Here is a 25,160-nt window from a genome sequence, read left to right on the forward strand (position 1 = left end):
GCCACATCCAACATTTCTCCCTCTCTTATCCCCCTGGATCATGTGCAGCATTTTTTTACCACTGCCCACCAGCTTCGGCAAAGGAGGGTGTTTAGGAAGGAGGGCATGGGATCCCTGGTGGCGGTGATTGAGGCTAGGGAGTCACACATGTGAGAATGTGCTGCCTGCTTGTCCTAGGATAAAGCACAGTTGCTTAAACTTTAACAGATGTTATCCGGGGACAGCAGGCAGATATTCTAACATCCCTCCTACCTCCCCTGGTTGGCTTCCTAGCTTGCTTATGGAACTGCGAGCTGGTGGGTGGAAAGGCACTTGCATATGCGTGGTGCGAGCAGTCGCAAAGTTTCTAAAAATTTAAAGTGCAAGTACACTTTTACCATTGCGCATACTGGGCTCCATGGATGACATCACTCACATTTGAGAATATCTGCCTGCTGTCCCTGGATAGCACATGTTAAGGTAAATAACTGTGTTTTATATGACATTCTAATAGGATGATTCTTTTATAGGTGAATTTCTTGAAAAAGCTATGGGTATGTCTGAGAGAGATTCCTTAGCCATTGGTTACTATACAAATAAATTAAAATATAGAAGTATAAAAATTATAGATCATGCTAAATATATATGATGAGAGTGATGTGATAAGACCGCAAGCTGAAACAGTTTTTGCTAAGTAGCAGTACTGCTGCGGTCAGAGTGTATATATGAGGGGTCTTCAAAAGTTTTCCACACTTTAAAACACTGTTAAATATTTCAAAAGCAAATTACATCACTTTTCCACATAATCACCCTGACTGGTCACATGACTTTCTACGACACACCCTCTTACCACATGTCCTTCCCAACCATTTTCTGCAAAAATATGAAAGTGCGGAAACTTTTTGAAGATCTCTTGTATATTTAGAATTTGATGTTTGAATAGAGGCTCAAGTGCTGAATTGATATTATAAAACAGCATAACGTAAATTTGAGAACTGAAATTTCAAAATGGTATTGGAAGGGGGTGTTCTAATTTTTACCTTTTTTGATGTAACTCATTTAAGAACAGAAAAGTTAACTGTGGCTCTGTTTAAAATCTATTGGAAGGTACATTTAGCTCTAATTAAGAATCTAATCAGTATAGGATCATACTTAGGGATTTTGGGTGGGGTTAAGCTGTTTTTCATTTTAAATGGATTATGTTTCTATGGTGAAGAACTTATTATGGTAATTAAATGGCATATGCTGTTTAATTTTTTTTTCCATCATCTACATCCTTACACTTTTGCCGTCTGGCAGCTGCTTGGGGATATGTGTGTATTAGTAGGTAGGAGTGATCATGGCCAGGAGTAGGGATTGTAGTGATCTACCATGATCTTTGTGTCACTTTTTATCTTAAGTCTTTTTCTATTTGTCTTTCAATCTTGTATTCTATAGTCAAGTGGTCTGGAAATGTGTCTCTCTTTGTAGCCCTTAATCCTAGGCACTGCAGAATGGAAAAATTTGTTCAGTATATGTATTTTTTGGGGGGTTCATACGAGCTGTTTTCAGATACAGTAGGCATTTATCTTTAGAAAGCTTACATTATAGTATTTATTTTTGCAAGCCATAAAGATCACATAAGCTGATGCCTAGTGTTTAGAAAGATACTAAGCAGAATGGCCAACAGACTTCATATCTTGAAAATGACCCGGCATAGTTTTTGGTTTTTTTTTTTTTTTTTTTTACAAGAAGTTGAGATAACAAATCTGTACCTGAGGCTTGGGAGAGTGAAGTGATTATCCCAAGAATATAGTAGTATCTGAATCAGGTCTTTGGTTCTCAGCCTGCTCTAATCACTAGGTAGTTCCTACCCTAAGAATGAGTTGTGTTGGTGAACAGAGAGTTTGGGGAATACATCATACACCAGTGTCCTGCAAACTTTCTCAAGCTGTGAAGTGGCCACAGCTCGAGGCACCCAGAAGTGCACAGGTATCTCTGTGATGATGCCACGTGCATGCATGATGTTATCATGCTGATGACTGCATATGCGTGACGGCCATTCAGACGGGCCCCGAGACGCCAGTGGGGGTGCCAACAGGAAAGAGGACCGGAGAGAAGAAGTGCCAGCTCATTGCCTACAAGATGTGCCTCTTAACCTAGGCTTAGAACAAATAAATTTTAAGATGAAGACCAACTCCCCCTCCCCCTTTCCAGAGCTATTGGGTGGGGGAGGAAGTATGCCAGTGTGTGCAAAATTTCTGTATAAAGTTGCCAGTTGTCATTTTGGGGCTTATTTAACTCATTTCTTAAGTTTATAGTAATTCTGGTGGATCATCTGATTGTGGTAGCCTCAGATTGTCTTCCACAGCTTTCTGGAATGCTCTTCCTAACTTGTTTGATATTTCCTCAGTTAAGTAAAATCCATAGTGCTAAACATGTGAGCAGGGAGCTAGAGAGGCAGTGCTACTCCTTGAGTTGAGGCTCCTGTACTCGGTGCATTTGACATACATGGTTTCAAGAGCCTGCAAGTATTGGAGGTTGATCACCGTCTAAAAATGTCCCTGTCTCAGTGAGCTTTGGCACAGATGTTGCATGCTAGTCTCTAGATGTCTGCTTGGGACTGCCTGAATATGACCTTACATTATAATATGATAAATTGCTCTGGATAAAGTACTGGTAAATAAGGTTCTATTTACCAGTACGTCAGATCAGAACAAAAAATTTAGAGCATATCATCAGTTGGCTTTAAAGGTGCGATTGCAATGATTCCACATTAGAACGTAAGAATAGCCATACTGGGTCATACTAGTGGTACAAATAGCCCAGTATCCTGTTTCTGCAGTGGCCAATCCAAGTCACAAGTACCTGGCAAAACTCAAATAGTAGCAGTATTCCATGCTCCCCATCCCAGGGCAAGCATTGGTTTCCCCTATGTCTGTCTCAGTAGCAGCGAAAACAAAGAAATTGACCCTGGACGAGCCACAGAGAGAGTAAAGAGTCCAAGAAAAACCAAAAAAACACTGTGGAGAGACAATGTTCATGAAATGGACTTTATTATTTTAAAAATATATACTCGAATATAAACTGGTTTATATTCGGGTCATCCCCCAGTGACCACCCGAAACCCTCCAGGACTTCCTGCAGGCCTGCCTTAGGCCGGGACAGGAGGGATTTCTCCAGTCTTGTACCCTGGCTGACACTAACAATTACCACCCTCCCTCGCGTATCTGTTTGTTCCCTGGTGGTCCAGCGTGTATCACCTGCTGAAATTCTCCAGAAGATTGTAAAGGTAAGTAGCCAGCGGGGCACCCAGGCCATTTCTTCAGTCTATATTGGAAGTGGAAAGCATCCTCCTGCATTCGTCAAGGCGCATTCCACTTGAAGTGTGGCTTTCTCATGGGTGGAATCAGAAGAAATCTGTAGAGTGTCCACAAGGTCCTTCATATGTTCATGAAGTTTACAGGGTGGATGTTGCGGCCAAAAAGGACTCCATTCGGATCATCCGTTCTGTCCTAAATGCAGGGGACTGTTTTGATAACATCCCATAGGTTCAGGAAGAGTGTTGCACTAAAAGGAAAGATTAGGTTCTTAACTCGGTACTGTAATCTTCTTTCTAGAAGACACTCTATTCCTGAAGCCCTCCAAGTCAGATATTCATTTGCCTGCTTTCTGCCTCGAATGTGCTGGGGAATCCGGACATTTTGTTTCTTTCCTTTATCCAGCTCTAATAAGGATAGAGGACACAACTGCTGCATTAAAGAATCTAGGGGGTATTTGTAGAATCTCTCACACTCTTGGCAGAGGTTGCATTCAGGTTGTTTACTTGTTATGTATTTCAATAGTTTGTTTTTGATTCAAATGTTATGTCATATGTTTTATGTTAATGATATGAGCAGGGAGAGAACAAGTCTTCCCTGACCTTCGAGGGATGAGGGGAAGAGACAGCCCAACAAGCACACCTAATAAATATTTAGAGTGAATGGGAAGCCCTCAGTCTCACAGCCCACAGTGGGCCCCTAATGCACCAGCTGCCACAGTTGTACACCCCCAGACTAACCCAAGTGAATTTTAACGTGAATGAACTAGTGTCTGTTTTGCCGGGTTGCTAGTCCCGCCTCAAGTGTTGCCAACTTAATATGTCTCTCAATTTGAGGAGCAGCATTTATATTCTTCTCCTTGGTATGTTTACATCAAGACTTGGCTCAGATTCATTGATGATGTGTTCTGCATTTGGACTGGCCCTCAGGAACTGTTGCCTTCTTTTCTTAAATGGCTTAACTGTCAGGATCCAAATTTGAGATTCACTATGACTATTGATTTGTACCAAATTGCATTCTTGGACGTTCTTATTCAGAAGACCAGTCCGGTTCTGACAACTACAGCATATAGGAAACCAGTTGATGTCAATAACTATCTCAGTTATACTAGTTGTCACCCTACCTGGTTGAAACAATCTTTGCCCATTAGTCAGTTTCTCTGGATTCAGAGACTGTGTTCCAGTGTTCAAGAATTTAAAGTGCAAGCACAGCTCATGTACACTTGATTTAAGGAGCGTGGTAATTTTTACTGGGTTATTCATCATGCTTTTGAGGGCTCTGTATGCCAACAGAGACCTTTTGTTACAGAACACTGTTCCATCTAATGACACCAAGGCCATATGTGCTGACGTTCTCTGACCAGTCAGCCAATATAGCTCGAAGTATTAGACGTCATTGGCATGTTCTTCAACTCCACACTATTTCAGGATCAACCTTGCATAGCTTATTCATAGACTAGGAACGTGGCAGACCATGTTGTTCACTCCAGATTTTCATCAGAGGTTGGGAGTTCGATATGCAAAGGCCAACTTAGAGCCTGTAGCAGTACATGTGACATCTGTACGACTACCATCCAGTGCGAGGTGTGGGTTCACCCACGCACTCAGAAAGTATATGCTCTCAAATCTATCATTCACTGTAAAACCTCATGGATTATCTATGTTATATGTTGCCCATGTCACCTTATTTATGTGGGGCATACTCAAAGGACTATTCAAACCCGGCTCATTGAACACAGGAGCAGGATTAATACACAGTCTGAGTTCTCCCATGGTTCCTCACTGTGTTCAGTAGTGCCATACTTTTACAGATCTACGATGGAGTATTATTGAGCAGGTTCCTGAGAACTTTGATGGCGATAAACTGATATTTTTTTTTTTTTTTACAGCGGAGGGAACAATACTGGATTTTCGAGCTCCAATCTATGCATCCGTTGGGGCTAAATGAGTTTATTGAATGGCAATGTGCTATCTGACTGTTCTTCAATAAACATACATAAAATTTTTTTTTATTTTTTTATTTTACATTTTTTCATTTAATTATTTTGTTTTGTTTCCTTGAGAAGAAAAAATATTTTTTCCTGTCTGTTTTGCCGAGTTCCTAGTCCCTCCTGGTTTTTAAATTTCCCGCTTTCAGCATCATGTGGTATTTTTTTACGTCTGACATCCGACGTTTTACATTCTGCAGTTTAAATTTCTAGAGGCGTTCCTCTCTGGTTAGCGCCATTTTCAACTTTGCCTGACCACGCTTGCTGTTTTTCTGATAGTGTACAGTGATAGCAGAGCCGGTTCCTGAGGAAGAGGGTTTTCCCTCGAAATGGAGCCCCGTTGGACGGATTTAATCTATACTGGCTATACATTTATTTACTCCGGATTTTCATGGAAGAAGCTAAGTACCATTTTAACTTTGCGTTCAGCTTGTGACTGTGTTTTGGCCTGGACAATTTTGGATGCTGCTGTACCCTCGGATGAGGGGCAGAGACAGCCTAAATAGTTTACTGTTTTCTTTTTATTTAGTTATTTCACTTTAGCACCCTAGTTTGTGCACTAGTTCATTCACATTAAAATTCACTTGGGTTAGCCCGGGGGTGTATGACTGTGACAGCTGGTGCATTAGGGGCTGTGTTCCCCACTGCGGGCTATGAGACTGAGGGCTTCCCATTCCCCTCATCCCTCGAGGGTCAGGGGAGACTTGTTCTCTCTCTATACTTTTTCAGTACTCCTCTTACTGGGTTTCTTTGTTGCTAAAATGATATGAGCAGAACAGACATGTTTTTCAGGGACCATCCCCGTACTCCCTTCCCTATTTTATTTTCTCTCCAGGGCTGACCATGTGCTTTGGTATGAACTGATGAATTGGAGGACAGTCCAGAGGGATGGGAGGTGGAGCAAAAGAATTCTAATGAAGCTGTCTACAAGAATTCTTACGAGAAGAGACTGACTATCCAAGGTTCAGGAATAGAATGTCTTAGCTACTAGAAAGAAGATAACTGAGGTAAGAATCTAATCTTTCAATGATATCCTGTCAAATTTAGGCACCTGATTTCAGTCTGGCTGCCATGTTCTGCAGTGTTTGCAGTCTCTTCAATAGAACTTTATTGCATCTTGCTTAAACTAAAATTACAATAGTCTTACTGTGCATGACTTTTTGATAAATTTCAGGCACAAAATGAGCTCTTATCCTCCTATATTTCCAGAGGAATCTGTATACTTAATATATAGATAATCACTGGAGACTCAAAAGTATTGCATCAATTAATGAAAAATTTTAAGTTTTTGTCAGCTTATGCATTATACCAGTAAAATCTGTAGTATGCAAACAGTTTCTGCTCATAACTATAAAAATTTTTCTTCTCCTTATTGAACTTGTATAAACTGAGAAGCCCAGTGAGGCCATTAGAATATTAAGTATGAGTGATAATCAGTGAACCCTGAGGAACTCCATACCCTGGAACCCAGGAGGTGGAGTAAGATTGATTCATTTTAATCTGGCATGATCAATTTCTCAAAAAGCCTTGGAACTTGTTCATCTTCTAGAAACATGCATACTATATTTACTTTTGTGCAAACTACATAAGATGTTAATATCATGTTTTCTCTTTAATTTCAGTGATGTTTTGGCATTGCCCATTTTTAAGCAGGAAGACTCCAACCTTCCATCAGAGAATGAGACCAAGCATCCTCCATTTCAGTACGTCCTGTGTGCTGCCACATCCCCAGCTGTCAAACTGCATGATGAAACACTCACATACTTAAACCAAGGTGTGTATGGTGGCTCTTGTATTCATCAAAGGCTCCTTTTATTTTATTTTTTTTGTCCTCTCCTATAAAAGCAACTTGGTCCGCGAGGCTGGCTTGGATTTGTTGGTGAGCCTTTTAGTAGTCATATCGGTTGTTGGTCAAACTTAAGTTCGTTGGAGGTCAGTAACCTTTTTATTGAGCTAATAACATTATCAAAGTTGTGCATGAGATTTCTTGTCTGTTGATAAGAGATAATTTGCTGCCTTTTCTTAACAATAAAACAGACTACTGTGGACTGCATGATTTGATAGCTGAAACATCATTGTTCTTTTACCCCATATACCTATATGTCACCATTTCTGGGAAAAGGTAATTAAAGTAGTGGATCTAAAATGTTAAGTGGGGCCAGTTGTGGGTTTTTGTGTTTTTTTTCATGTCATGAGGTCCGTAAGCAGTCAAGTTACATGTATGAACTGTAACCTTTTTTTTCACACAAAAAGTATGGCATTTGGACTGTTGCATTACAAATTGTTTGCTCTATCAGAATTAGTGAAAACCTCATTTGTTTCTGGTAATGTTAACACCTTTTCTCAGAGATGATCACATACAATATTCCCTCTAAGATGCACGGCCACACACCTTTTAGCAGGAGGCCGTGTAGCCAATGGAGTCAGGACCAGCACCTCTCCAGTACCACTCTTCTAGCTTGAGCAGCAAAGTGAAACAAACTAGTTGCAGGATCTTCCCATACATACCTGTGGCTGCCAGACCACCCTCTCCAACTTCTTCTGGGGCAAAGCAAGCAGCCACGGATATGTATAGGAAGGTCCCACAGCTTATTTGTTTCAGTTTGCAGATGCTGCTGCTGCTTTGGGAAAGCAGCAGCAGTGGGGGTGCTAGGGGGCAGATATTGGTGGAAGAGGGGTGGCAGGAAAGAGAGGAGGTATACACTATAGCAGTGTTTTTCAACCTTTTTTGGGCAAAGGCACACTTGTTTCATGAAAAAAATCACGAGGCACACCACCATTAGAAAATGTTAAAAAATTTAGCTCTGTGCCTATATTGACTATATATAAAGTAATTCTCTTGAATAGGAATCAAATAAACACAAAGAAAGTATTTTATAATGCTGCCACCGCCAACAACACCGTTGGCGGCGGTGGCACACAAGTGGCTAAAGAGCCGCAGTTTGCCGGCCTAGGGACAACACTGGAGGGTGGCCAGCTGTGCACCCCCTTGGGACGTAAACCCGGGGTGGGGCAGACCGCCCCCCTCCCCACCCTGGTATGCCACTATCTGTACCTCACTCCCTCCCTATGACCAAAAATTCTCCTTTCTTCTATTCCCCGTGTACACAACCATCTCTTTCCCTCCCTTCCTCTCTCCAAAGTCCATGCCTTCTGTGTCCAAACACTCATTCCCTCCCCCACCTCAGCATCTCTTTCCCTCCCTTCCTCTCTCCCAAGTCCATTTCTTCTGTGTCCAAAAACGCATTCCCTCCCCCACCTCAGCATCTCTTTCCCTCCCTTCCTCTCTCCCAAGTCCATTTCTTCTGTGTCCAAAAACGCATTCCCTCCCCCACCTCAGCATCTCTTTCCCTCCCTTCCTCTCTCCCAAGTCCATTTCTTCTGTGTCCAAAAACCCATTCCCTCCCCCACCTCAGCATCTCTTTCCCTCCCTTCCTCTCTCCCAAGTTCATGCCTTGTGTCCAAAACGCACTCCCTCCCCCCTTTTGTGTTCCGTGTTTGCCTCCCAGCCCATCTTTGCAACTTTCTCAGCAAAACGAAGCTCAAGCCGCGAGGCTCGTCTTCTGCTCCTGCCTGCCCTGCCGCACACAAATAGCCGAATGGAAGTATTCTCCGACGTCAGCGCTGACGTCGGAGGGCAGGCTTTGCTTAAGCCCTCCCTCCGACGTCAGCGCTGACATCGGGGAACGCTTGCGATCGGCTATATGTTAGCTGCAGGGCAGGCAGGAACAGAAGACGAGCCTCGCGGCTCGAGATGTATTGAACTCCGCGGGTCCCCCGTCCAGCTCTCTCCTGTCCACGTGGGGCGGACCGCCCCTCTCCCTAGACTGGTGGTACTGCCCTGATGGCGGCCCTGACCGTACGGCACACCAGGCAACATCTCGCGGCACACTAGTGTGCCGCGGAACAGCGGTTGAAAAACACTGCACTATAGGACCTAAATATTGTGTTAGATATGCTTTTTGAACCTCTGGAGTGGATTATTTTAAGGATTTGTCTTTGAAAGTCATCATCTTTGTGGCTTTGTTTAGCTAGATAGGTCTGAGTTGCAGACCCTCTTGTAGAGATCCTTGTGAGGTAGTGCTGAAAAGTTCTTATCCTAATTAACTTCCTCCATTTTTGGCCAATAAATCTGTTTATATGCGACTATATTCGGTATATGAAACTAATTTTATACATATATCTCTGTTCTAGATCTAACAAACTGATAAATATGTTATGTTTAACCAGTATTTCAGATCAGAAAATTTAAAGCCTAATATTTTGTGGGAGTAGGTGTTGAAGTTGGGCAATAGAAAACTAAAGGAGAAATAGAAAACTAGTTGAAGATTTGGTGTACTGATTCCACAGCTCTGGTAACTTGTAGGGAAGAACACAAGAGGAATACTGACAAGGTGGGATGGGAGATGCAGGATTAAGGGTAGGAAGAAGAGGGCAGAAATCATCAACCATCCAAGAAGTTGAAATATAGCTGTAGTCTAATTTAAATAGCCAAGTTTAAGTAGATCTTTGAATGTTTTTTAAATTAAGTCTTGGTGTAAATTTTTTAAACTCATTTTATGAGATTATTTCAAATGTTTGCACAAAATAGAGTAGCATACATAATATCCTCTCTCCCCTGTTTCTCTCCCTAATTCAAATAAAAAAAATTAAAATAATTCTGCAAAGATTCCTAAGCAACATGTAATCTGTCATAGGAGAGTACCTGAAGAAAGAGATTAGAGAATGACACGGGGAAAAAATCTGTCCCCGTCACCGCCCCGTCCCCGGCCTACCATCCTCTGCACCGCCCCGTCACCGCCGTTCCCTTCACCGCCCCGTCACCGCCATCCCTTTCACCGCCCCGTCACCGCCACTGCCATCCCATTCACCGCCCTGTCATCGTCCCCGCTGCATCCATATAAGCCTTAGTACTGTAATATTTAGCTTATTCCTTTCTTATAAATCAAAGTTCCTGCTGCTGAACTAGAGAAAGAGATGTTCAGCTGGCAGAGCTTTGTTTATAAATTTTTATCAACACAACTAATATACTATTTTATCCTAAAGCAAAAAATAAATAAATAAATATAATTTTTTTTTCTACCTTTGTTGTCTGGTTTCTGCTTTCCACATCTTCTCATTCAATTCCTTCCATCCACTGTGTGTCTTCTCTCTGCGTCTTCCATTTGCTGTTACTGTGCCTCTCCCTTCACCCCCCCCCCCAATTGGTCTAGCACCCATCTTCTTCCCTCCGCTCCCCCATAGTCTGGCATCTGTCTTCTTCCCACTCTGTCTTCCACATTTCCCTTTGGGGTCTGTTCCTCTCCACCCTCCTTCAATGTCTGTCCTATTCCTTTCCACCACCACCCTTCCCTCCCACCTTTACCATCTGTTCCTTTCTACTACCCTTCAGCTCCTCTCGCGTGGCCTATCTATCTACCTTCCTCCCTCTTATTTTCATGGCACGTTACAATGTAATTTGTGCAAGCCACTGGAGCCTGCGAGCTTGGTCCCTGTCCCATCCCCACAAACCATCTCGCTTCTGTGCTCCTATTTTCTCCATTTCTAATATCTCCCCTATGTATCTGTCATTGCCCCCCCCCTGTGTCCATATACCATCCCCATGGCATATCCCCTTTATGTCTCTGTCCCTGTGCCCCATGAACATAATTTCCCCTCTTTCTGTTACCTTCCTGTGTCCAGATTTCCCCTATCTTCCTCTTCCATACCAGTGTGTCTCTTCTTTTCAACACCATCTAGCTTTTTTCCCTCTTTCTTCCCCCCCTCCCCTGCTTCTAGCATCTGGCTCACCTGCCTGTCCTTCCCTTTCTTTCCTGCTGTGGATTTTTCTTCCGTCTTCATCCCCTTGGCCCATAATCCTTTTCCCTTTCACTCCCTCCTTCCAGTTTGAGCCGGGAACACGAGCGATCGCACAGTCCCCGCAGCCACCACCCGCCTGCCCAATCGATCCTACTGTTTAGCCAGCTCTCTCCCTTCTCCTCACCTTAGTTTGTAGGTTTTCTTTTTCGGCGACCTGCACGCTTTCCCAAAGAGCCGCGCACGCGCGGCTGCTCAGTGTTCAATCTTCTGCTCTGCTGCAACTTCCTGTTTCCGGTTGCGTCAGAGCAGAAGATCGAAACTGAGCAGCAGCGGGTGCGCGGCTCTCTGATAGCATGCGGGTCGCCGAAAAAGAAAACCTACAAACTAAGGTGAGGAGAAGGGAGAGAGCTGACTAAACACTAGGATCGATTGGGCAAGCGGGTGTGGGCTGCGGGGACCGCGCGATCCTTCATGCCTCACTGCGGGGACAAGACCATTCACCCAACTGAAAAACTGAAGGTGGACAAAAGCGATGGAACTGAACGGGATCCATCCCAGGATACTGAGAGAGCTCAGAGAGGTTCTGGTGGGTCTATTAAAGACTTATTCAACAAATCTCTGGAGACGGGAGTGGTTCCTGGGGACTGGAGAAGAGACAACATGGCTTTACTAAAGGTAAATCTTGTCAAACGAACCTGATTGAATTTTTTGATTGGGTGACCAGAGAACTTGGTCAAGGACATATGCTAGATATAATTTACTTAGATTTCAGCAAAGCCTTTGACACGGTTCCTTGTAGGAGGCTCTTGAACAAACTTTTGAAGGGCTGAAGTTAGAAACCAAAGTGGAGAACTGGATTAGAAACTGGTTGACGGACAGACGTCAGAGGGTGGTGGTTAATGGAATTTGCTTGGAGGAAGGAAAGGTGAGTAGTGGAGTTCCTCGGGGTTAGGTGCTGGGGCTGATCCTGTTCAGTATGTTTGTGAGTGATATTGCCGAAGGGTAGAAGGAAAGGTTTGTCTTTTTGCTGATGATACCAAGATTTGTAACAGAGTAGACACTGAGAAGGGAGTGAAAAACATGAAAAAGGATCTACAAAAGTTAGAGGAATGGTCTAATATCTGGTAACTAAAATTCAATGCAGAGTAATGCATTTGGGGATTAATAATCGGAAGATGATGTATATGCCAGGAGGTGAGAGGCTGATATGCACGGTTGAGGAGAGGGACCTTAGGGTGATAGTGTCCAACGATTTAAAGGTGAAAAGGTGGTGGCTTCTGCCAGAAGGATGCTGGGCTGTATAAAGAGAGGTGTAACCAGTAGAACAAAGGTGTTGATGCCCCTGTATAGGTCTATTAAATGAATACTTCTGCTCAGTTTTCACCCGAGAAGCGCCAGGGCTCGGCCCTCAGCTACAGACAAGGGTTGGCTCAGTTGACCCGTTTAGTAACTTTGAGTTTACGCCCAGCAGTGTCTACGGTGGGCTGTCAAAGCTCAAGGTTAACAAAGCAATGGGGCCGGACAACCTGCACCCCAGGGTGCTTAGGGAGCTGAATGATGTCTTGGCGGAGCCACTGTCCGCGCTCTTCAACCTCTCCCTTAGTACAGGCAGCGTCCCGTTGGACTGGAGGACGGCTAACGTCATTCCACTCCACAAGAAAGGCTCAAAGATGGAGACAGCAAACTACAGACCAGTGAGTCTAACATCGATAGTGAGCAAACTAATGGAAACTCTAATCAAACACCAATTAGATAAGATCCTGGATGAAGAGAATCTACGGGATCCCCGACAACATGGATTTACTAAGGGGAGATCCTGCCAATCCAACCTGATCAGCTTCTTTGACTGGGTAACGGGGAAGCTGGATATTGGGGAGTCCCTGGACATCGTGTACCTGGACTTTAGCAAAGCATTCGATAGCGTACCACACCGCAGGTTACTGAGCAAGATGAGTTCTATAGGATTAGGTAACACATTGACGAAATGGGTTGGGAGCTGGCTTGGAGGTAGGCTCCAAAGGGTGGTGGTGAACGGCACCCCCTCCGAAATGACGGAGGTGATTAGTGGAGTACCATAGGGCTCAGTCTTGGGCCCAATCCTATTCAACATCTTTATAAGAGACTTGGCAGAAGGGCTTCGAGGTAAAATAACATTATTCGCCGATGACGCCAAACTGAGTAATGTAGTGGGCAAATGCACAACAGACGAAGATTCAGTGCCCGACAACATGATGCACGACCTACTCCTACTGGAGCGATGGTCTAGGACATGGCAACTCAACTTCAATGCCAAAAAATGCAAAGTTATGCACCTGGGCAGCCAGAATCCATGCAAGTCTTATACCCTTAATGGCGAGATCCTAGCAAAAACGGTAGCAGAACGAGACTTGGGGGTAATCGTCAGTGAGGACATGAAGTCTGCCAATCAAGTGGAGCAGGCTTCGTCCAAGGCAAGACAAATCATGGGCTGCATACGAAGGGGTTTCGTAAGGCGGAAGTCATTATGCCATTGTATAGATCCATGGTGAGGCCCCACCTGGAATACTGTGTGCAATTCTGGAGGCCGCATTATCACAAGGATGTGCTGAGACTGGAGTCGGTGCAAAGAATGGCCACCCGGGTGGTCTCGGGACTCAAGGATCTACCATACGAAAAACGGCTTGACAAATTACAGCTATACTCGCTCGAGGAGCGCAGAGAGAGGGGGGACATGATCGAGACGTTCAAGTATCTTACGGGCTGCATCGAGGCGGAGGAAGATATCTTCTTTTTCAAGGGTCCCACGACAACAAGAGGGCATCCGTTGAAAATCAGGGGCGGGAAACTACGAGGTGACACCAGGAAATTCTTTTTCACTGAAAGAGTGGTTGATCGCTGGAATAGTCTTCCACTACAGGTGATTGAGGCCAGCAGCGTGCCTGATTTTAAGGCCAAATGGGATCGGCACATGGGATCTCTTCACAGGGCAAAGGTAGGGGAGGGACATTAAGGTGGGCAGACTAGATGGGCCGTGGGCCCTTATCTGCCGTCTATTTCTATGTTTCTATGTAGACCCCACTTGGAGTATTGTGTTCAGTTTTGGAGACCGTATCTGGCGAAGGACACAAAAAGGTTTAAAGCGGTCCAGAGGAAATGATAGGAGGTTTGTGACAAAAGACGTATGAGGAGAGACTGGAAGCCCTGAATATGTATACCTTATTATTATTATTATTTTATTTCTTATATACCGCCAAAGCTGTAGAAGTTCGAGGTGGTTCACAACAAAGAAGGGCTGGACAATCAGCGAATAGTTACAGTCAGCGCTCCAGTTGGATTTTCAGGATTTCCCCAATGAATATGCAGTGAAAGCAGTGCATTCACATAGATCTCTTGCATATTCATTGGAGAAATCCTGAGAACCCGACTGGATTGCGGCCCTCAAGGAGGGACTTTGAGACCCCTGCCTTAGAGGAAAGGAGGGACAGGGGAGATATGATTCAGACATTCAAATACTTGAAAGGTATTAATGTAGACAATCTTTTCCAGAGAAAGGAAAATGGTAAAACCAGAGGACATAATTTGAGGTTGAGGGGTGGGAGACTCAAGAGCAATGTAAGGAAATCTTTATGGAGAGGGTGGTGGATACCTGGAATGCGCTCCCGAGAGAGGTGGTGGAGATGAAAACAGTGACGGAGTTCAAAAAAGTGTGGGATGAACACAGAGGATCTAGAATCAGAAAATAATAGTAAATATTGAAGAGCTAAGGCCAGTATTGGGCAGACTTGCACAGTCTGTGTCTGTATATGGCCGTTTGGTGGAGGATGGGCTTGGGAGGGCTTCAATGGCTAGGAAGGTGTAGATCAGGGGTGTCAAACTCAAATCACATAAGGGGCTGAAATCTAAAACACAGGCTAAGTTGTGGGCCGAATTTTTTTATTTAGATATTTACCCCCTCCTTTACTAACACACAGCGTGGGTTTTGGCAGGGGCAGTAACTGCTCCAATGCTCATAGGACTTCTATGAGCGTCTGATCCATTACTGCTGCTGCCGGTACTAAAACCTCTCCAACCCCACGCCGGCTATGTGTTACAAAATAGACTTTCTCTCTTTTAAGTCCTAGTTCACACTTGCTGTCTAACATCAGATCTGACAGGATACACATTTCAAATCTGACATTGTAATCACAAAATAGAAAATTATTTTTTCTACCTTTTGTTCTACCTGGTCATTTTGCATTTGGTTCCAGTTTCTCTTTCTGATTTTGTCTATCTTCTAATTCTCTTTCCAGTGTCTGCTGTCCACTTTTTTTTCTCCTTTACTCTCTTGCTCCAGTCCCTATCTCCAACATATTGATTTTTCCCTTTCAACTTTTCTCCTTTTTTCTTTTCTTTTCTGCTTCTGTCCACTCAAATCTCACCCTCTTTCTCATCCTTCTTCTTTTTAAATTTTCAGCTACCTATCAATTTTCCATCTTCTCTTATTCTGTAGCTCTTCCATTTCCCATCTCACTCCTTTCCCAGCCTCCTATTTCCTTCTATCTCTCTTCTTGGTCCAACATTTTACTCCCTCTCTCTTCTGTTCTTATTCCCTCCCTCTTGATGCTGAACAATGAGATGGAAAGAACAAAAAAATATGCTGCATCTCTCTCTCCCTTCCACCCCCAGGCCTAATATTTCTCCCTTCCATCTCATGGTCCACCATTTCTCCCTTTCTCTTCCCAACGGTTCTCCCTTCAAGTATCTTTTTCCCTCTACCTCCACACCACCCTAGGTCCAACCTCTCTCCCTTTGTCTTTCTCTTCACAGCCCAGCATGTCTTTCCCTCCAGCGCCTATCCGATGTCGCCGTCAAGCTGAAAAATCTGCCAGCCTCGGCAATTCAGCAATGTTGTATGTGACTCCCCGTCCTGCTTTTTGTCTGCAGCAGTCTGTCTCCAATAATGCGCAACTTCCTGTTTCCGCCTGGGTGGACCACGGCAGACGGAAAGCAGGAAGGGGAGCCATGGACACATTGCTGAATCGCTGCCGAGGCCAGCAGATTTTTCAGTGTGACGGTGACATCAGACCGGCGTGGGAGGGAAGACATGCTGGGATGAGATGGGGAAGTTTGGGAGCATTGTCACTTAAAAAGGCCAGGTGGGCCGGATTCGGCCCGCCTGGCCTTGTTTGACACGAAGACCTCAGTAGTTGGAACCTAAGAACCGTACCGGGCAGAGCTTTGGATTCTTGTCCAGAAATAGCTAAGAAGAAGAAGAAAAAAAAAACCCCCCAACATATTTTTAGATTGAATCAGGTTGGGCAGACTAGATGGACCATTCAGGTCTTTATCTGCCATCATCTACTATGTTACTATGTTCTTGTAAAGAGCTGTTTTCCATTATAAATGCATATTTTAACCATTGTCGCCACTTGGTGGCAGAAAGTAGATTGCAGGACTTTTGTTTTGCTGAGATTACAAAACAAGCTGCATAAATGCCATATTTTAAAATTTTGTACGTACCAATGTCAAACTCTGAGGGGAATAAATTAAGACTACCGTATTTTCACGCATATAATGCGTGCGTTATACACGGTTTTTACAAACCGTGCATAACCTTGCGCGTTATATGCGTGAGCGCGTTGTACAAAATTTTTTTTACATAGTTCCCTCCCCCCCCCCAACATCCGATTCACCCCCCTCCCCGCAGGACTGCTTACACCCCCACACCGAAGGACCGCTCACACGCACCCGCACCCCGAAGGACCGCTTGCACGCACTCCCACCCGCACCCCCACCCTGAAGGACCGCTCGCACCCCCACAGCCTCCAGACCCCCCCCATCATGTAGAAGCTCCTACCGGTGTCCTGCTGCTTCCTCTTGGCGGTCCCGGCCCTTCTGTGAGCCCTGCACCTGCGCTGCTTCTTCCGGCGGTCCCACCCTTTCTCTGACGTCAAGCCCTCTTGCCCCGCCGACTCCCCGACACGATCGGGGCAAGAGGGAGCTCAAGCCCTCTTGCCCCCCCGACACGATCGGGGCAAAAGGGAGCCCAAGCCCTCTTGCCCCGCCGACTCCCCAACTCCCCGACAATATCGGGCCAGGAGGGAGCCCAAACCCTCCTTGCCACGGCGACCCCCTACCCCCACCCCGCACTACATTACGGGCAGGAGGGAACCCAGGCCCTCCTGCCCTCGACTCAAACCCCCCTCTCCCCAACGACCCCCCCCCCCCCAAGAACCTCCGACCGCCCCCTAGCCGACTCGCGACCCCCCTGGCCGATCCCCATGACACCCCCACCCCCTTCCCCATACCTTTGTGTAGTTGGCCGGACAGACGGGAACCAAACCCGCCTGTCCGGCAGCAGCCAACGACGGAATGAGGCCAGATTGGCCCATCCGTCCCAAAGCTCCGCCTACTGGTGGGGCTTAAGGCACCTGGGCTAATCAGAATAGGCCCGGGAGCCTTAGGTCCCTCCTGGGGGCTTGGCCTGAGGCACATGGGCCCAACCCGACCATGTGCCCAAGACCATGTGCCCAAGGCCCCGCCCCCAGGAGGGACCTAAGGCTCCCGGGCCTATTCTGATTGGACCAGGCGCCTTAGGCCCCACCAGTAGGCGAGGCTTTGGGACGGATGGGCCAATCCGGCCTCATTCCGTCGTTGGCTGCCTGCGGGGTGGGGGTAGGGGGGTCGTCGTGGCCAGGAGGGTTTGGGCTCCCTCCTGGCCCGAACAACTAGCAGGGTGGGGGGGTCGCCAGGGCCAGGAGGACTTGGGCTCCCTCCTGGCCCGAACAACTAGAGGGGGGGAGGTCGCAAGAGCCAGGAGGGCTTGGGCTCTCTCCTGGCCCGATATTGTCGGGGAGTTGGGGAGTCGGGGGGGCAAGAGGGCTTGAGCTCCCTCTTGCCCCGATCGTGTCGGGGGTGCCGCGGTTGGCTGGGGCAAGAGGGCTTGATCGTGTCGGGGAGTCGGGGAGTCGGCGGGGCAAGAGGGCTTGACTTCAGAGAAAGGGCGAGATCGCCGGAAGAGGAAGCAGCGCAGGCGCAGGGCTCACAGAAGGGCCGGGACCGCCAAGAGGAAGCAGCAGGACACCGGTAGGAGCTTCTACATGATGGGGGGGGGGTCGGGAGGCTGTGGGGGTGCGAGCGGTCCTTCAGGGTGGGGGTGCGGGTGGGAGTGCGTGCGAGCGGTCCTTCGGGGTGGAGGTGCAGGTGTATGCGAGCGGTCCTTCGGGGTGGGGGTGCGAGCGGTCCTGCAGGGGGGTGAATCGGACGTCGGGGGGGGGGGGAGGCATCAGGTTTTCAGGGTGGGAACAAGACTTCAAGGGGGAGAGGAGAGTCGGGGCGGGCGAAAGGAGAGTCGGGGTCTCCAGAGAGTCAGGACGGGCGAAAGGAGAGTCGGGCAGCATGCGCGGTATACGGGTGTGCGCGGTATACAAAAATTTATTTGCATATATTTTGGTTTCCCGCGCGCTATACCCGTGTGCGCGTTTTGCACGGGTGTGCGTTATCTACGTGAAAATTCGGTACATACTGTAGCTCTCTATTAAGTTCATCGTATGTATCTAGTATGTCAAGATTCCCTTGCAGATGGCTCCAAAACTGTGATGAAGTCAAGACAATCTCACCATAAATGTACCAATATTCTGTAAGATCACGCTGTCTCCAGCATAACGGATACTGCTTTAAACCTCTATTGTACTGTGGGCAGAGGTACATAGTAGCAAAATGCAGTATACCACAAGCCTCAGCCTACCTAGCTGATCTGATTTATTCCTTATTCCCTCACTAGTTCTGTATAGTCCTCCTTCCTACATTTGGAATGGAGTAGCTATCTAATGGTTAGTGCAGTGGCCTTGAAACCAGGGGATCTGGGTTCAATTTCCAGTACAGTTCCTTGTGACTCTGGACAAGCCACTTAACTCTTCATTATTCCAGGTATAAAATGAATACCTAGAAACATGATGGCAGATAAAGACCGAATGGCCCATCCAGTCTGCCCTTCCACACCATCCATTATCTCCTCTTCTCCCTAAGAGTTCCCACATGCTTGTCCCATGCTATCTATAATACATATACCGTCTTCATCTCCACCACCTCCACTGGGAGACTATTCCATTTATCTACCACCCTTTCTATAAAGAAGTATTTTCTTACATTACTCCTGAGCCTATCGCCTCTCAACTTCATCCTATGCCCTCTCCTTTCAGAGTTTTCCTTCATTTGAGCAAGACTTGTCTCCTGCACATTAATGCCGCAGAGATATGAGTATTTAAATGTCTCTATCATATCCCCTCTCCTCTCTTTCTTCCATAGTATACATATTAAGCTTTCTAAGTCTATCCCCATGCGACAAAAGCCACTAACCAATTTTGTAGCAGCCTTCTGGACCAACTCCATCCTATTTATATCTTTTTGAAGGTGCAATCTCCAAAATTGCACATAGTATTCCAAATGGGGCCTCACCAGAGACTTATACAGTGGCATTATCACTTCCCTTTTCCTATTGGCAATTCCTCTCCTTTTGCATCCAAGTATCTTCCTGGCTTTGACCGTTGCCTTTTTTACCTATTTTGCCACCCTGAGATATCAGACAAGTCACCCCAAGTCCTTCTCTTCTGTGCATAGGAGTTCTTCACCTCCTATACTACAATGTTTTGGATTTTTGCAGCCCAAGCACATGAACCTGCATTTTTTTAACATTAAATCTTAGTTGCTAATTGCTTGACCATTCAGTTTTTGCCAGATCCCTTCTCATGTCACCCTCACTCTCCAGGGTGTCTTACCCTATTACGGAGCTTGGTATCATCTGCAAAAAGATACTTTGCCATATACATAGTCCTTCCGCAAAATCATTCACAAAGATGTTAAATAGAACTGGCATAAGGACAGATTCCCTGCGGCACTCCACTAACATTCTTTTCCTCCGAGCAAACTCTATTTACCACTATCCTTTGTCTCCTTCCACCTAACCAGTTTTTAACACCTAACCAGCTTTTAATCCATTTTGTTACTTTAAGGTCTAAACTGCATGCATTCAGTTTATTTATCAATCTCCTATGCAACACCATGTCAGAAGCTTTGCTAAAGTCCAAGTGTGCTACATTACATTACATTACATTAGAGATTTCTATTCCGCCATTACCTTGCGGTTCAAGGCGGATTACAAAAGATATAAAATGGGGGTTACAAAAGATATAATAAATGGGGGTTACAATGGAAGAACAATTGTAATTTCTAGAGTTGTAAAGAGTAGATCATTTGTCATTTCTAGAGTTGTAAAGAGTAGATCATTTGTCATTTCTAGAGTTGTAAAGAGTAGATCATTTGTCATTTCTAGAGTTGTAAAGAGTAGATCATTTGTCATTTCTAGAGTTGTAAAGAGTAGATCATTTGTCATTTCTAGAGTTGTAAAGAGTAGATCATTTGTCATTTCTAGAGTTGTAAAGAGTAGATCATTTGTCATTTCTAGAGTTGTAAAGAGTAGATCATTTGTCATTTCTAGAGTTGTAAAGAGTAGATCATTTGTCATTTCTAGAGTTGTAAAGAGTAGATCATTTGTCATTTCTAGAGTTGTAAAGAGTAGATCATTTGTCATTTCTAGAGTTGTAAAGAGTAGATCATTTGTCATTTCTAGAGTTGTAAAGAGTAGATCATTTGTCATTTCTAGAGTTGTAAAGAGTAGATCATTTGTCATTTCTAGAGTTGTAAAGAGTAGATCATTTGTCATTTCTAGAGTTGTAAAGAGTAGATCATTTGTCATTTCTAGAGTTGTAAAGAGTAGATCATTTGTCATTTCTAGAGTTGTAAAGAGTAGATCATTTGTCATTTCTAGAGTTGTAAAGAGTAGATCATTTGTCATTTCTAGAGTTGTAAAGAGTAGATCATTTGTCATTTCTAGAGTTGTAAAGAGTAGATCATTTGTCATTTCTAGAGTTGTAAAGAGTAGATCATTTGTCATTTCTAGAGTTGTAAAGAGTAGATCATTTGTCATTTCTAGAGTTGTAAAGAGTAGATCATTTGTCATTTCTAGAGTTGTAAAGAGTAGATCATTTGTCATTTCTAGAGTTGTAAAGAGTAGATCATTTGTCCTTTCTAGAGTTGTAAAGAGTAGATCATTTGTCCTTTCTAGAGTTGTAAAGAGTAGATCATTTGTCCTTTCTAGAGTTGTAAAGAGTAGATCATTTGTCCTTTCTAGAGTTGTAAAGAGTAGATCATTTGTCCTTTCTAGAGTTGTAAAGAGTAGATCATTTGTCCTTTCTAGAGTTGTAAAGAGTAGATCATTTGTCCTTTCTAGAGTTGTAAAGAGTAGATCATTTGTCCTTTCTAGAGTTGTTAAGAGTAGATCATTTGTCCTTTCTAGAGTTGTAAAGAGTAGATCATTTGTCCTTTCTAGAGTTGTAAAGAGTAGATCATTTGTCCTTTCTAGAGTTGTTAAGAGTAGATCATTTGTCCTTTCTAGAGTTGTAAAGAGTAGATCATTTGTCCTTTCTAGAGTTGTAAAGAGTAGATCATTTGTCCTTTCTAGAGTTGTAAAGAGTAGATCATTTGTCCTTTCTAGAGTTGTAAAGAGTAGATCATTTGTCCTTTCTAGAGTTGTAAAGAGTAGATCATTTGTCCTTTCTAGAGTTGTAAAGAGTAGATCATTTGTCCTTTCTAGAGTTGTTAAGAGTAGATCATTTGTCCTTTCTAGAGTTGTTAAGAGTAGATCATTTGTCCTTTCTAGAGTTGTTAAGAGTAGATCATTTGTCATTTCTAGAGTTGTTAAGAGTAGATCATTTGTCAAGAGTAAGAGTTGTTAAGAGTAAGTGAGGTTAGGACTGTTTCAGGAATTTCTTGAAGAGTATAGTTTTTATTTCTTTTCTGAAAATCTTGTAGTCTGGGGTGGTTAACAGTAGGTTGGAGATTTGGTTATCTAGTTTTGCGGCTCGAGTGGCTAGGAGGCCATTGTATTGTTTTGTCCGTTTTACTTCCTTGATCGGGGGAGGTGTGAATGGGGAGTGCGTTTTTCTATGTCTGATTGAGGTTGCTTGGATGAGGCGATTGTTTAGGTAGGCTGGGCTGTTTCCGTTTAGGGTTTTGAATATCATGCAGTAGAATTTAAATAGTATTCTTTCTTGGATTGGTAGCCAGTGTGAGTTGATGTAAGCCTCTGTGATATGATCATGTTTCCTCAATGAGTAGATGAGTCTCGGAGCAGTATTTTGGATTGTTTGTAGTTGCTTGGTCATCATGGCAGGGCAGGGGAGGTAGAGGATGTTGCAGTAGTCTAGCAATCCTAGGATTAGGGATTATATCTATTGACGCTCCCATATTCAACTGTTTGTTACCCAGTCAAAGAAATCAATCAGATTATTATGACAAGCCCTGCCTCTTGTAAAACCATGCTGCCTTTGGTTCTGCAGTCTGTTCAATTCTAGAAATCTCTCTTTCCTCAGCAACAGCAGCAGATGAATCCAGAGACTAGTGGGAAAGTACACATCTACCAGCAGGTGGAGATAGAGACCTGATTAACAACCTCTTGGTTGGCACCCCCCTTTAACCTCAGTATTCTCTATCTCCCAGCAGGTGATGGTCGCTGTTCCACAAGCTCCTGGTTTCTGGCTAGATTTTTGTGTATTCTGCTGTTGAGAATTTTTCTCTTCAGTCGGTTTGGGGTGTTTGGCTGAGCAGTGCCAACTTTGGGAGTCACACTTGGGCCCCCCCAGGTCCCTGCTCCACCCTCCTCTCCCCTAGATTGAGGGTTCTTCATGGTCTTCTGTGTTTTTCTTCTTTCCCATTTAAACCCCCCCCCCCCCCCCCCAAAAACAACAACAACAAAAAAACCACCAAACAACTTGTGCACAGAGGCTCCTGTGCTGTTCCTGGACAGAGCTTGGCTGGCTGTCCCAGTCAGCAGCTACCAGCATTAACATTGGTGAACTCCAGGGTGAGTGCTGTTTTTTATTGTTTTTATCTGATCGTTAGGGTTATTGGTTCTGCCAGGTTTATCGCGGAGGTTCTTTGCCATGTGGTTGATCGGCAGTTGTGTTTTCATGGCAGCTAAGGTGGTTAAAAGGTGTTCCCGCTGTGGGAAGTGGCGAACTCCGTCGGGCCTATGTGCAGCGGGGTGTGCGGACGATGTGCAGTTCGCACCTCTTGTATCGGCCGTTTCCCGCGCTGGCGAAAGCGGCCCTGCGTCTCCCACGCTCGCTGCTGCAGCTGTTCTGCTTCGGTGCACATCGGCGGCCGCGCCGGCTGTCAGCGATGTTGCTTCGGTTTCTTCTGCTGCGGGTCCGATTTCGGGACAGGAGATGGCCGTTTCCACCCAAGCCCATTCAACTCCGGTGGTTTTTTCCTCCGGAGTTTGTGATGTTAATGCACAAGGCCTATTTAATGCAGTCCTCTCAGCTTGCTCAGCGTCAGGCCAGTATGTTAGGCCAGGGATTGGTCCTTCAGGCCAGTGGATCTCCTCTGGAATCTCAGGCTGCTAAGAGGCGCCAGGTGACACCTATGGGCGGTGATGCCTTTTTCTCCGACAACGCTTTCTCTCTGTCCCGTCCAGATTCGCTGGAAGACGGTGAGGTGGAAGATTTGGAGCTTGAGGATGCGCTGACAAGGGAGGTGGATGATCCTTCTGCGCTCTGGCTTTTTCATAGGGAGGAATTGCCTTCCTTTATTACCAAAGCGCTACAGGGCCTTAATATCTCTCAGTGGGATACGCAGGCGTCTGGTTCTGTTAATCCTCTTATGGCGGGCACAAAAAAGCCGGCTAAAGCGTTCCCGGTACACAAAGCAATGCTTGAGCTTATTTCTGCCCAGTGGACACCCCGGAGGCCGGTCTCCGGGTGTCGAAGGCTATGCGCCAGTTGTATCCTATCTCTCAGGACGAACTTGACAGGTTTAGGAACCCCAGGGTGGATGCTTTGGTGGTCGCGGTTATCAAGAAGACTACCTTGCCGGTCGAGGGAGGTATTGCCTTCAAAGACATACAGGATAGAAAGATTGAATCTTCCCTTAAGCTGTCCTTTGAGGTGGCGGTGGTTACCTTGCAAGCGGTGGTGTGCAGTTCCTGTGCGGCACGGGCTTGCCTGCAATGGATTCAAGGTATGTCAGATAGGTGGATGGAGACTGGGGTGCCGGTGCCATCTGACTTTCCAGATGTGGAAACGGGTCTGGCGTATATGGCGGACGCCCTCTATGATATTATTAGAGCTTCAGTGAAACAAATGGCGCTCTCGGTGGTTTCTCGAAGATCCTTGTGGCTTCGTCACTGGGCGGCGGATGTGGCTTCCAAGCTTAGACTCGTGCGGCTTCCTTTTAAGGGTCGTTTACTCTTCGGTGATGATTTGGAAAAATTGGTTAAGGATTTTGGGGATACCAAAACGCAAAGGTTGCCGGAAGATAAACCTAAGACACCTTTGAGGGCGTTGTCTGCCAGAAATCGTTTCCGGGATGTTAGGAGATATAGACCTGGGAAACCGTCCTTTCCACCATCTTCCAGTTCTTCCTATAATTCTAGGACTCGCTTTCTGCCTAAAAGTTCCTGTCGTCCTTAGAAGCTCCAACCTGCCCCACCAGTGCGAACCCCGGCCTTGCGTAATTCCCAATGACGGGAGGTCGGCTCCCTCCGTCGTGACCATTGGGGGGGCGGCTGTCTTTCTTTCTGACGGAGTGGGCCCGGATCACGTCCGATCGGTGGGTTTTGGACATTATTCAAGACGGTTACAAGTTAGAATTTTCCTCTACCGTCCCAGATTCTTTCTTGGTCTCCCCTTGTACGGGGGCTGCCAAGAGAGATTCGGTGCAGTACACTCCAAGTTCTTTTGGAGATTGGGGCAGTTATTCCTGTCCCTCCGGGTATTCCATTTACTTCATCGTGCCCAAAAAGGGGGGTTCGGTCAGGCCTATGTGGATCTCAAGAGGATCAATCGCTTTCTGCAGGTCTGGCATTTCCGGATGGAAACGGTGAGGTCGGTCATTGCGGCGGTTCAGCTGACGGCGCTCGACCTCAAGGAGGCTTATCTGCACATCCCCATATGGCCTCCACATCAGAAGTATCAGTTTTGAGCACTATCAGTTTTGAGCCATGCCGTTTGGACTTGCCACAGCTCCACGAACGTTCTCGAAGGTCATGGTTGTGGTGGCAGCTTTTCTTCGCCAGGAGG

The 25,160-nt window shown here is 45.5% G+C and overlaps 1 protein-coding gene across 7 annotated transcripts in view; it reads left to right on the top strand.

Moving 5' to 3' along the window:
- UBP1 (upstream binding protein 1) overlaps window positions 1-25,160 on the top strand; it is a 262,645-nt gene that overhangs the window by 56,494 nt on the left and 180,991 nt on the right. For 6 of the 7 annotated variants that reach the window (XR_004538055.1, XM_033930367.1, XM_033930368.1 and 3 more), the window contains one exon: window positions 6,888-7,039. Coding sequence is in view for 5 of the 7 variants with exons in the window: in XM_033930367.1 (XP_033786258.1) it covers window positions 6,888-7,039 (152 nt within the window). In the remaining 2 variants the exon portion in view is untranslated. Of the gene's footprint in view, window positions 1-6,178; window positions 6,273-6,887; window positions 7,040-25,160 lie in introns of those variants that run through there. The other variant, XM_033930371.1, reaches the window with a different exon arrangement.

This window comes from Geotrypetes seraphini, chromosome 2, assembly GCF_902459505.1.
Source record: "Geotrypetes seraphini chromosome 2, aGeoSer1.1, whole genome shotgun sequence".
In the NCBI taxonomy this organism is placed as follows: domain Eukaryota; kingdom Metazoa; phylum Chordata; class Amphibia; order Gymnophiona; family Dermophiidae; genus Geotrypetes; species Geotrypetes seraphini.